This window comes from Drosophila santomea, chromosome 2R (genome assembly GCF_016746245.2).
Source record: "Drosophila santomea strain STO CAGO 1482 chromosome 2R, Prin_Dsan_1.1, whole genome shotgun sequence".
Taxonomy (NCBI): Eukaryota; Metazoa; Arthropoda; class Insecta; order Diptera; family Drosophilidae; genus Drosophila; species Drosophila santomea.
In genome coordinates this window covers 4,161,825-4,174,807 of record NC_053017.2, presented here as the reverse complement: position 1 = coordinate 4,174,807, position 12,983 = coordinate 4,161,825, and the positions used below count along the sequence as shown (strand labels likewise).

Genomic DNA, 12,983 nt, shown 5'->3' with positions numbered 1-12,983 from the left:
AGGGGTTAAACCTAAAATTGCATTTTCCCCCTTTTTCATTCAGTTTGTTCTTACTCCCATTTGTTTTATTTGATTTTTATGGCACTTTTCAAGGTTTGTCTGCCTTTCTTTTATGATTGAAGGTCGTTTAGTTACTGGATTTTTCCTATTAACCTCGCTTTTAGAGGTTTTAAAGCATTTTCGGGCTTAAATTCTACACAGCAACACAATCAATATTTTTGAATTATTTGTATTGCTTATTATTTAAAATAAAACCAAGATTACAAATACATGGCGTGTTTTTATATATTTCATCAGAATTAAGTCGAATTTAAATGCAAAGTATTCACTAGAGATGCAAAATGATAATGACATGAAATGCGCTTAAATTTGAGGTTTTCTTTGTGTCCAATTTTCAATAGGTAATTTGTTTCGTTACCTTTGTTAATTGGCTCGAAAATGCCTTCCGCACGCGCACACACACCATTGAGAGAAAAGCCAAAGTCGCGTCGCATGCAAAACTCATTAATATGCGTTGCTTATTGCTGTTGTTGTTTGCCGATTTTATAACTTTGGCGTACACCTTACCCAAGTCGGGCAACAACAATATAATGGAGCCATAATGAGAGTCGAGCGAAACGTCGAAAAAGTTCAATAAACTTTTGCAGCTAGCGAATATTTGATTTCGTTGCTTTTTTCTTTTTATGTATATACATTTGTATATATTTTGTGTCTTCCTTTTCTTTCGAACACCTTTGGATTTGTGTGTGTGTATCTCAATCAGCAATTTTGCAATTTACTTGCTTACCAATTTGCTTTTATTTGCGTCCATCTTCGGCATTTTCTCTGAATGAATGAAGATCGTTCTTCGCAATTAAAATAAAAGTAAACTGAAGTCTAGACTGAATTTCATTTTAGTGAGACCAAGCGGTTGTTCACTAAGATTTCTCTTTATGTAAGGTACTAAGCGTATTTTTATACCCGTTACTCGTAGAGTAAAAGGGTATACTAGATTCGTTGAAAAGTATGTAACAGGCAGAAGAAAGCGTTTCCGACCATATAAAGTATATACATATATTCTTGATCAGGATCAATATCCGAGTCGATCTGGCCATGTCCGTCTGTCCGTCCGTCTGTCCGTCCGTATGAACGCTGTGATCTCAGGAACTACAAAAGCTAGAAAGTTGAGATTAAGCATACAGACTCCAGAGACATAGAAGCAGCGCAAGTTTGTCGATTCATGTTGCCACGCCCACTCTAACGCCCACAAACCGCCCAAAGCTGCCACGCCCACACTTTTTAAAAATGTTTTGATATTTTTTCAGTTTTGTATTGGTCTTGTAAATTTCTATCGATTTGCAAAAAAAACTTTACCACGCCCACTCTAACGCCCACAAACCGCCCAGAGCTGCCACGCCCACACTTTTAAAAAATGTTTTGATATTTTTTCATTTTTGTAATAGTCTTTTAAATTTCTATCAATTTACCAAAAAAAATTTTGCCACGCCCACTCTAACGCCCACAAATTGCCAAAAACTGTTGAAGACTCTCCTTCGCACTTCCACTAGCTGAGTAACGGGTATCAGATAGTCAGGGAACTCGACTATAGAGTTCTCTCTTGTTAATTCTAGCCTCAACAATTTGGAGAATCTTTCCGGTTTAAATGACCCAAAATTTCTCAGCAACAATTTTTTGCAAACTGCACCCAATTGCCAGCTTACATATATAAAGTTATATATTTTCTTTGTATCCATATCTATCGCTAACTGGGCAATTAGTCGGTGCTGTTAACGTTGCGATGAATCGACTCCATTTTGCTTTTTCTTATTGATGATCAAGCAAAACTCAGCCATCGGACCAACTGGTTTGGTTCCGCTTTCGAAAAGTTTCCCCTTCCTTGTCTTCTTCGGCAGCTGGAATTTCCCCCCAATCCACCCGCACTGCCTACACCTGGTTATTCTTAAAAAAATTTAATAATTTCTTATTTTTCGCTACCTCATCTGGCTTGGCTAAACACAAAGTTTTACAATTTGGCAACCTAATTATGCATTTCAACTAATTTGCAAATTTTCTCTTTTCTTCCGTCTCGTTGCAGGTAAATATCGAACCTTGCCGACGACTCTCAATCACAAGTTCCTCGTTAGTGAGTGCCCACTGTTTTTTTTTTTTTCCTAGCTGCTGGGTTTAAAGTGAAATGCCAAAAGGGTAATCAGCGGGGTCCCAAGATCGAAATTGATTTGTGGTCCACTGAATTTATTATGTCTCTTTTTTGGTAACATAAAATAAGGGTTAATGAGGGTTTTTGCTACTTACTTAAATTATAAAAATTCGCTATTCTGTCAACAAAAATATCTATAATATTACTCGGCTCAAATGTTTGTATGTGTTATACATACATAAAATTGCTATGTTAATTAGCTCTCAGGTTTTATACCCGCTAATCGTAGAGTAAGATTCGTTGATTAGTTACAGCTGAGTAACGGGTATGCGATAGTCGCAGAACTCAACTATTCCCAAATCTAAATTCTTCTTAATTAGTTTTGTATTTGTATTTACAATAAGACTCATTTTAAGTATATAAATTCCATTCTTAATGTGGTCTACATAATGTGGTCTACATTAGGTTTTCATTGGAAATGTGTTAAAATGCAAATCGATGGATATTTCCCTATGTAGTAGCATCACTTTTTCCCAGAACTTTGCTCATCACCCTTACCAATGGGATAATAACGTAGATTTTCATGCCGCACGTCAGTGGCTCATTTGCATGCAATTATTTTGCTGCTCTCTGGTGGAAAAACTTCAGCCCTTGGGTGGGCGGAAATCGGGATATAGACAAATTGTGACATGTACTTCAGTTTCAGTTACAATATTGATGCTTTTTTCCCGCTGCCTTGTAATTTTACATTCATCTTCAATGGGCATTTAATCAAGCTGTGAATTCGACTCCCCAAACTTCAATGACAAATGCATGCAACCATAAGGAAATGTTGAAAAAAATAATCAAGTCGAAGATAAGCATGATAGGAACTGCTAGAAAAAATGGTAAATGAAATGAAATTACTGAACAGCAAAATCGGATGGAAATGGAGGGGCGTTGGGAGTCGAGGAAAAATGCAAATGGTGAAATTCTAAACCCTTGAATGGGCCCGCCATTGTCTTTGATAGTCCGCGGAAAACCAGGAAAAGCGGTCCACGGGGTGTGGAAGTGGTGCTGGGATCGGGATGGGGGTAGCATCCTGGGTTGCCCATTTGCCAACTGGGCTGTAAGTAAGCGCATTTCCCGATTTTTTCTAACTTCGGCTGCTGTTGTTGTTGCTCTTTCTTCCGCTCATTTGTCTCTGCATGAAAATGCCCGCGATTTTCCCCCTTCTATGTGTATGTGTAATTTTTTTCGGTCCTGCTTTTAATTGTATTTAGTTACATTAGTAATTATCGATTTTTCCTGGGCTTGGGTTGCTGGCTAGGACCACTGGTGGGACTGTACCCAATGTCGAACGCAGGAAGGGCTTAAGATGTCCGGATTGTTGATGAATTTGGGGGTGAATGGGAAACCTTTCAAGAAGCTAGCTCTTCGGGGGAAAAAGTGTTCGAAAAATAAGTAAAATAGGGATAATTAAATACTTAAACAATTTGCGAGTCAAATGAAAAAATTAAAGTTGCTAAAGACAACATAATAGTTCTTAAATCCTAATACTTCAGTATAAGTATTTTCGGAAGCTGACAAGCCCAATATTTCAAACATTTATCGAAAATACTAATCCATATTTTGAATGCATATTTGCCTCCTCATGTAGTTTTTAGATAGTAGTAGACCACTTCCAAGATAAAAAAGCTCTGTGTTCCTAAAATTAAGAAAAGGCTAAGAAAGCAACAATATAAAATAAGACTTAAAAATATAATCACAATTTACAAGGATATACATGAAATGTGTCATAAATATTTTATTATTATTTATTTCAAGATTAAGAGTTATAAAATGGATGGTATATCATCCTACTAATTAACGTTCCGATAACGTCTTTTCCTTTGCATTTATGCCATTGATGTGGATCGAACCTTGTTCGTTTATGGTTTAGACAGATTTGGCCTCTTTGATCATTTTGCCATTTGAATTTTTTTTGCATTTCACCCATCCCCGGCATTCTGTGCGATGCTTGTTCACTAGCCATTTGATGCCACTTTTTTTTTTTTGCTGCTCCACGTGCTTGTTACTCTGGTTGTCAGCCGGTCTCGCTTTTCAATTATGCCTGACTGGTCGTGGTCCTGGTCCTGGTACTGTTCCTCTTCCTCGTCGAGGTCCTCGTCATCGTCTTCGTGCTCGTTTTGTAGACCAGAGAGCTGAGCTGAGCTGAACTAGCCATTGTAGCATTTAAGCTATATATCACTCATACGCAGCATTGGCGCTTTATTTTCATGCACTAATTGCGTTAGAATTTCAATAGAAATGGGAGGGATATAGCTTGCCAACGGCCAACCCGCCTGTTCTGAGCTCTATCTCTTTGATTTGACTTTAGCACATGAAGAGTTTTTAATTGGAATTTGCAGTGGGAGATTATCAAAACCAGGCGAGGGGCAGTGATTTTTCTTTGCTCCTCTTCTTTTGATTTTTCCGCCTCTTTTTTTTTGGGTAGCAGTTCTTGGGTACACACGTATATATACCTGCCCAGTGCCAATTTTTTCTTCAACTTCCTTGCCAAGACTTTGCCACGCAGCCTTTTTTCAGGGTCTCTCTGTGAGTGTGTGTGTGTTTGTGCTAGTGTATTGCTTTACATAAGACCCGGACAGTCCGGAGAAGTCCGTAGTCCGTAGTCCACTGTCCGCTGTCCGTAGTCCGGAGTCCCCAGTCCGGGTGTGCCCTCACGGCCATTAGAGCGCTCTGTGCTCTGTCGTTGTCGTAATTAAAAACAAGGAAAATTCTGCACGGAGAGAAAAAAATTGTGCCAAGGAGGCACATCACAAAGATTGTGATTGGGTCGGGTCGCCTTCGGTTTCTCAGTCGGTCGGTCGCGCACCTTCCTTCCAACCCTTGCCGCAATTTATTTAAATTTCCCGAGCCGAACTCTTTGGCTCCTTCTTAATTTCTTCAGCCCTTTTCGCTTTGTACTTGTTGTTTTTAATAAAGTGCGCTGGACACGGCAAAAAAGGTCCAAGAAAGCGCTGTGAAGAAGTTGCGTAAATTTGTTATGTACTTTTTTCTTTTTAAATAAATAAATATGGGATGGTGAAGGAAAAGATGAAGAAGGAGGTGGGGGGCAGAGTCTTCATGGCGTTGATGAGCAGCGCAACCACAGCCGCTCCCACCCCCTCCCCCTGCCCCACTCATATATAGCCGAGCAATCATGCATCCTTTCCTGACGGTGCACCCCATCCTCTTGGCATGTAGTTCCGTTTCCGGCGCCTGCCATTTGCATCTACAGCAGAAAAAAATTCTTTCATTTATTCGAAGGATTCCTCAACCCCGCTGCCCGCACGCCCGCCCCGCCTCACAATCCACCATTCTTGGTGATTTTTTTTTTGATTTTTTTTGCTGTCGAAGAAGAAAAGATTTTTTTCGCTTTTTTAAAACACACAAACTGCTGGACGACGACCGGGGCGAGGAGGAAGCAACCCGAGGGGGTGGTGCTGGGCAGCATTTCTTTGCGGCTTGAGCGAACCGAGAGAACGGGTACACAAATTTCAACCTACTCAATTTTTGCCTTAATTTCTTTTCTGTTTCGCCAGGAGACCTCGGGCCACCAGAGCGCCATTCCCATACCCACACCCATTCCCATGACCATGCCCATGCTCATGCCCAAACCCATGGCCATCCCATTCCATCCCAAATCCTTCTCGCAGCTTCATCCTCCTGCCGCTCCATCTTTGCAAAAGGCGGTAATAAGAATTTTTTCTTCGCTGCCGGAGTGTGCGTGAGCCGTAGTGTTTTTTCCGTATTTTTAATTTAAAATGCGAAGCATGGAAAAAAATATATGTATAAAAATGGGAAGTAAGCGTGTGGCTGTGGGTGTGGGCGTGGGTGTGGGAGGGCTTTTGCGCACTGCTTAAAAGAAAAACTTCTGAAGTAAATATTTGTCTGTCCAATTGCTGCGGCGACTGCCAACTGCAGCGGATTGGGTTTGGAAAAGGGGATGGCAGATGAGGGTGGCCAGAGGGTTTTGGGGCATGTGGGCGTTGTCGTTGTCGTTGCCGTTGCCGTTGTCGCTGGAATTGGCGATGGGCAATGGGCAATGGGCGAAAGTGTTGTTGGACGGGTTGGGCAATGGACACTGCTGTGGACACTGGTGACCGACCATGCCAAGACAAGCGACGCCATAATGACTGTCACAGCGCTCCATGGACAAACACAAGGCACCACCTCACACAGCTCCAACTCCTCCGCCTCCAAGGAAACAACATCCCAAAATGAAAAAAGAAAAAAAAAAAAAGGAATGGAAACAAATTTCCATCACCTAAGCTCGGTTATATGTATTCCCCCGGGCGGGCGTCTCTCTGTCGGAATGGGTGCGGCTCTTTGAAACTCTTTCAACTATCCGATATAGGCTATTTTTCAATCAAATCACCGCATTCCATATTCAGTGTGTGTAAATTATCAAGGGAAACGCATTCACACTCTTCAAACAGCCTTGGGCGAGAATGCTGAGGTGATGCATACAATTATATCCTTGAAACTGGGCAACTAGCCAGCCTTTGTATGCGGTATGAAATGAGTGCGTGAATCCAAATTTGAATTGGTTACGAAACAACATTTTCTTACTTGCGAACTCGGTGGTAACGTGACTATCTCTGCGTTTTCTTAGGTTTTGTTTAGCAGCATTTGCTTGTTTTATTGTAGTGACTCAAGCTCATCAAAATTAAACCTCCCCCCTAAAATTTGTGCCCAATATAATTACTAATTTATTCATTTTCATTTCTTACAGGGCCTCTTGCGCACCGCCGAGCAGCTAAAGATCAAGGGACTCTGCGAAACCGCCGAGAACGCGGATGACCTGAACGACGCGGCCACTGCAACGATCACGGTTTCAGAGAACATACAGCAGGCGGTCGTTGGCAATATAGTGAACGCCACCATTGTTCCTGGAGCCCCGTCGCCCTCCTTGGAACAGCAGCAGCAACACCACCAGCAGCAACAGCAGGCACAGGAGCAGCACCAGCAACAGCAGGTGCATACCCAGCAGCAACAGCAGCAGCAGCAACAAATCAACGCTGCCCTGCTTACGCAACACGGAGTGTCCAGCGGAAGTGTTTCTCTCTCCGGGCAATTGCTGAGCTCCTCGGCCAGCGGCAGCAGCGGAAGTTTAGCCGGCGGACAGCAGGCTCCACAGACGCCATCCGGTTTGCAACCGACGCCGCGCAAGTCACGACTTAAGCGCTCCAAGTCGCCGGATTTGCCATCAGGCGGAGGAGCAGGAAGCTCTGTAGGAGGCTCGAGTAGCGGCTCATCGCAGCAGCAACCGCAGCCGGCGCACCACCACCACCCGCAGACCATTCTCATCCAGGGCCAAAATCCGAACTCCATTGTGAGCCTTCAGCAGACGGCCGACGGCAATTATATACCAGTTTCGGGTGCTGGCGACGATTCAGAGGCCGAGGACCACGACCACGAGCACGAAAACAACCACGGACACGGGCACGGAGGACATTCGCACGGACACGGCCACAGCCACGATCATAGTCACGATCACGAGCACGAAAATAAGCCGAACAAGATCTGCAAGACCGAGCACTCGGTGGCCTCGCCGGCGTCCAATTCATCCAGCGCCTCGAACAATGCAGCGGGCGTGAGCGGCGTGACTTCCACCGGCCAAGCCATCGTCACACAAATTGTAGTAGCGCGCGACGGAAAAGATACAAAAAATATGACTAGTTTAGGCATGGGCATGGTAAGTTGGTTAGCTAGTTTTGGTTTAGTTAGCATTCTCAGCAATCTCTCAGTTAGCGAGAGATCGATCTCAGATCGGATCTCCCCAAGCCCAATGAATCTTACTTTGCTAACCTGACATTCCTATCTCTCTCTCCACCCGAATCTGGATTGCATGCAGAACGGCGGCCTGTTGGGCGTGCCCATGGGATTCCTGGACTTCACACCCGAGCCACCAGCACCATCTGCCACCCCAGTCACCGTCACGGAGCACGTCGATCTGTCCTGCAACCCTAGCACGGACACGCGCGATCTATCAAGTGAGTTATCGGTAGTGTTGCCAGCGGATCTACCGTCCCAAATACTTGAAGAGCTCTAAGCTAACATCTTTTAAATTCGTTTCCCCGAACAGATCCCACCGAACCTCTCGATATAGACAATCATCTGGCTCAGCAGATCCATCGGCTCGATCAGTCCCCCATGCACTCGATATCGCACCACCATACAGGCGATGAGAGCAACTCGAATCTTGTGCAGCATATCAAGAGCGAAGTGATCGAGGCCAAGCACCTGGCAGCTGCCCAGCAGCATGCACTCAACCAGGCCCAGCAACAGCATGCCCATCACCAGGCCCACCAGCAGCACCAACAGCATCAGCAGCAGCAACATCAACAACAGCAACAGCAGCAACATCTTCATGCTCAGCAGCTCTTGGCCCAGAGTCAGTTGCAGCAGCAGCAGCAGCAGCAGCAGCAACAGCAGCAGCAGCAACACCACCAGCAGCAACAGCAGGCAGCAGCCGCCGCAGCAGCTGGTGTGCATGGCCAGCATGGGGGACACGTGACGCACGCCGACATCGGCGGTGCCACAGTCATGGAGATTGATCCGAGCCAGATTAAACACGAGCCGGGCATGATAATAACGCCAGAGATTGTCAACATGATGTCCTCAGGGCATATGGGTGAGTTGTGCATCAGAATATCAGAATGGTATCAGCCAGAAATCTATTCTAAACACAAACAAGCTTATATATGTAACTTTGCGAGTAATTTGGAAGCAAGAATTATAAGTTGTCCATCTATACTCCTTGTATAGCTTTGAATCAATAAAAAAAGAGAATATGAGTAACAGAAAACGACAAGTAGTTGCAAGAGAATTGAATCCTAAATAAATCAATTCAATCAATCAAAAACTGGTGATACATAGATATTCATAAGAACTGGCTAAAATAAAAATCAAACAAATTAAATTAAAATAACTATCTTCTCTCTATCCCCATACGTAGATATGTATAACTCGGACACGAGTGAGGATTCGATGATGATCGCCAACGGCTCGCCGCACGATCAGAAGGAACCGCACTATACGAATTTGGATCAGCAGCACGGTCTGGGTGGCAGCGTTTGCGGCCCGGGGCCCGGCGGTGCTGGTGGCGGTGGGGGCATGAGTGGTGGGGCTGGCTCTGGCTCTGGCGAGAAAGGTCAGTTTAATGGTCCCAAAGCTTGGACACAAGATGATATGAATTCAGCTTTAGATGCATTAAAGAACCAAAACATGAGCCTGACGAAAGCATCCGCCATTTATGGCATCCCATCGACCACCCTGTGGCAACGTGCTCATCGCCTGGGCATCGAAACGCCCAAGAAGGAGGGCGGCACCAAGTCGTGGAACGAGGATGCCCTGCAGAATGCCTTGGAGGCGCTGCGTTCTGGCCAGATATCCGCGAACAAAGCGTCAAAGGCCTTCGGCATCCCCTCCTCGACGCTCTACAAGATTGCTCGGCGCGAAGGCATCCGCCTTGCGGCGCCCTTCAATGCCGCCCCGACCACGTGGACGCCCGAGGATCTGGAGCGTGCCTTGGAGGCGATACGGGCGGGTAATACTTCGGTGCAGAAAGCCAGCGCTGAGTTTGGCATACCCACAGGTGAGTTTTCCGCAAATCCAATTGCAGATCGAATAGTGGTGGCCTTAAGTCATTCGATGATGCCTTGACTTTTATTCGTCAATTTATTTTACGTGAAATGCCTTATTAAGTGAGGCAGGTATTCTCCTTGTTTTTGTTTTAAAAGGATAAACAATAGTGCTTCATTCAAACAAAACATTAAATAAATAAGAAAGAAACTTTAATAGTATATAAATAAGAGTTATTTTCAATCGATCTTTTCAAAAGTTTTAAAACGTCTTGTACCTTAAAAGCAGTCTGAAAAATGATTTTCAAGCTCTTCTAACCTCCTTGCTTCTGAAAAAGTGGACATGACTTTGCTCCATTCCTTTTTTTCTCATTTGATCGGATTTTGCCGTGACTAATCCCACTCTTCCACTCCATCAACCGCCTCAAAGGAACACTTTACGGACGCTGCAAACGGGAGGGCATTGAGCTGTCGCGTTCGAATCCAACACCCTGGTCCGAGGATGCCATGAACGAGGCCCTGAACTCAGTGCGGTGAGTGTGTGAGCCGAACTAGTGGCGTCAATTAAGTCGCTAATCACCATTTCCGACGTGTATCCCCCACAGCGTTGGCCAAATGTCCATCAACCAGGCGGCCATTCACTATAACCTGCCCTACAGCTCGCTCTACGGCCGCTTCAAGCGCGGCAAATACGACGTGGTGGCCAACACGAGTGGCGTGGCGCTGTTGAACACCTCAGGCAACACCACCGGCAGCATTGAGATTATCGAGCACAGCCAGGAGAATTCGGTACGTAGCCACGGCAGCTGAAAAGCTAAAAGCAAACGCAGCCAACCAACTCTGAACTCCGCCTGCAATAGCACAGAGATAAAAACGAACGCCTATATAAACACATTTTTGATGAATCGATTTTTAGTTACTTTAAAAATCTCGCCTTTTAACTTTGTTAATTTAAATCGTTCATGATCGATTTGGCGGATCATTGAATATGGTAGTCATAGTCACAACTGAACGATGCTAGTCTTATTAACAAATGCGCAATCAAGTTCTTATTTGCATCCAAACTCGCATCTTCAACTCTGATCTCCCCCACACAAACATCACACACAATTGCCAGCTCTGACTAACCAAGATAATCAATTTATTTATGCAAAGTTGCATATGTTACAGCAACAGTTCCCGTATAGTCCGTCGCCGCATCCGCCAACGCCGCAGCATCACAGCACGCCGCAGCACCACAGCTCGGCGCAGCAGGGTCCGCCGACGCCGCAGCACATGCAGCAGCACGTGGTGCACATGCAACAGCAGCAGCAGCAGTCGCCCCACCCGGGCCACCATCCGCAGCATATGCAGCAAGACGTGGTTACATCGAGCAGCCAGGTGGTGCACAGCCAACAGCAGCAGCTTCAGCAGATCTATCAGCACCACGGGACGCCGGAGCGTAGTTGAGAATCACTGCATGCTGCGACAATAATGGGCAGCACCGGTAGTGGCGGAGGTGGTGGGGTTGGAGGAGTTGCAGCCAGTACTAGCGTCGGCACGGCGGCCAGTAGCACGCCCTTCGCCAGCATCTCGGCACTGGTCAGCGGACCGTCCAGTGCCCCACCACCGCCGGTAACTGCCAGTGGCTCGTCGGCAGTCAGTGGCGGCACCAGCAAGCGCAAGAAAGCCAACAAGCAAAAGCGTTGAGAGCAGGAGGATGATCAGCCACAAAAGGAGTTGGAAACAATTGCGGCAGTGGCCAGGCCCGAGGACATCAAGTTTAGATTTAATTGCAAGCACTGGAAGCGCAAGCTGCGGAAGTTTCATTTGCTATTGTCCAAACAGTAGTCAGTCAGTCAGTTAGGAAGATATACATATATGAATGATCTACAGACCCACAGACAAAAATTCCCAAGGGTAGGATAAAGCAATCACAAAACCACTTTTCAACTAGATGGACATTAATTACACAACCGAGATGTGTATAAAATGTAAATATTTAACGAAATATGCTTTATTTACATTATACGGAACATAGTTATATAGGTTTTAGGTTCGCAAAAGTCCTTTGTTCTAGTTAAGTAAGGTGGAGAAATGAGAAAGATAAAAACATACCTAGATCATAAGAACATGATGAATTTTAGATTTGCCTAGACTCGAAAGTTAATGGATTCGTTTTGGGCTCGCAGTTTTAAGAACACTTTGTTATCAATGGATATAGACACGCGTATTTCTTTTGGACTCGTGACCATTCTGAGGACCTCAAATCAGTAGTTGATTGCGGAATTTCGATCTAGATTGCTTCCCCTTCAAAGTTTTGTTTTAATTTTCGCTTAGTGTGAGACTGAAAGTGCGCCTAAAACTGTAGAAATCCAAGCCCAATATTATAGTGAAGACGCATACAACACAACCCATACATGAATCAAATGCTTTATAACCATATTGTTTGAACGGATAGAACGAATGGGGGAGAATACCTTAACGTAGAATTAAACCAAATTATCAAGGTTCTAGAACTTAAATCATTAGCTTGTAACGACAACAGATCAGATAAGAGAGAAGAACACGAGTTATTTGAATTTAACTGGAGGCGTCCTGAATCAATGAATATTGATTTGAATTCCACTGAATTAAGAACATAGCCAATATATAAATGTAGAAATGAAGTAATTGCAAGGAAACAACACATGGAATGTATTTTTGATAGAACCGGAAACATAAGCAGCTGAAATTAGCGAATCAAAACACAAATGTTGTTAATGCTAAGCTCTAAATAATGTCCTTTGAAGTTGCATTCAAACAAAGATTTAAAACAAGCTTGTAAGAAAAATAAACCAATAAATACACACGTATATATATGGATACACAAACCTCTAATTGAACTGTAAAATGTCTTAATGTGTAGCAGTGAATGAAACTTATAATATAACTTTCTTTAAACAAAAAACATTATTAGAGCGAGTTTTGGTTACCCTTCGAATGGTGATAGACCTAATTGTTCTATATAAAACCCAGACAACAAATTTACCACGAGGAAATATATTCAAAATTTTGAATTAGAAATTTAAAAACGAAAAATGTATAATAGCTTCCACTAGCGTATCTATATATTTAGGAATCGATGAATGGATACTGTAAACACCCATCTGAAGTAACTTCAAAACTTTTTGGTTTCATCTCAACTATGCGTGTGCGGAGAACGCTTGGATATCTTTGTATATACATTTGAATAGTTTTTTTAGTTGTTAGTTGAC

The 12,983-nt window shown here is 43.9% G+C and overlaps 1 protein-coding gene across 7 annotated transcripts in view; it reads left to right on the top strand.

Annotated features, from left to right (window-relative positions):
- Positions 1 to 12,606, top strand: part of LOC120444516 (broad-complex core protein isoforms 1/2/3/4/5) — a 51,658-nt gene extending 39,052 nt beyond the window's left edge. For 2 of the 7 annotated variants that reach the window (XM_039624236.2, XM_039624235.2), the window contains exons 4-11: positions 2,075 to 2,122; positions 6,897 to 7,859; positions 8,019 to 8,157; positions 8,250 to 8,798; positions 9,123 to 9,761; positions 10,178 to 10,280; positions 10,353 to 10,536; positions 10,903 to 12,606. In XM_039624236.2, the coding sequence (XP_039480170.1) occupies positions 2,075 to 2,122; positions 6,897 to 7,859; positions 8,019 to 8,157; positions 8,250 to 8,798; positions 9,123 to 9,761; positions 10,178 to 10,280; positions 10,353 to 10,536; positions 10,903 to 11,196 (2,919 nt within the window). In that variant the 3' untranslated portion in view covers positions 11,197 to 12,606. The remainder of the gene's footprint in view (positions 1 to 2,074; positions 2,123 to 6,896; positions 7,860 to 8,018; positions 8,158 to 8,249; positions 8,799 to 9,122; positions 9,762 to 10,177; positions 10,281 to 10,352; positions 10,537 to 10,902) is intronic. The other 5 variants (XM_039624239.2, XM_039624237.2, XM_044005781.1 and 2 more) reach the window with 5 other exon arrangements.
- The last annotated feature ends 377 nt before the right edge of the window (positions 12,607 to 12,983 follow it).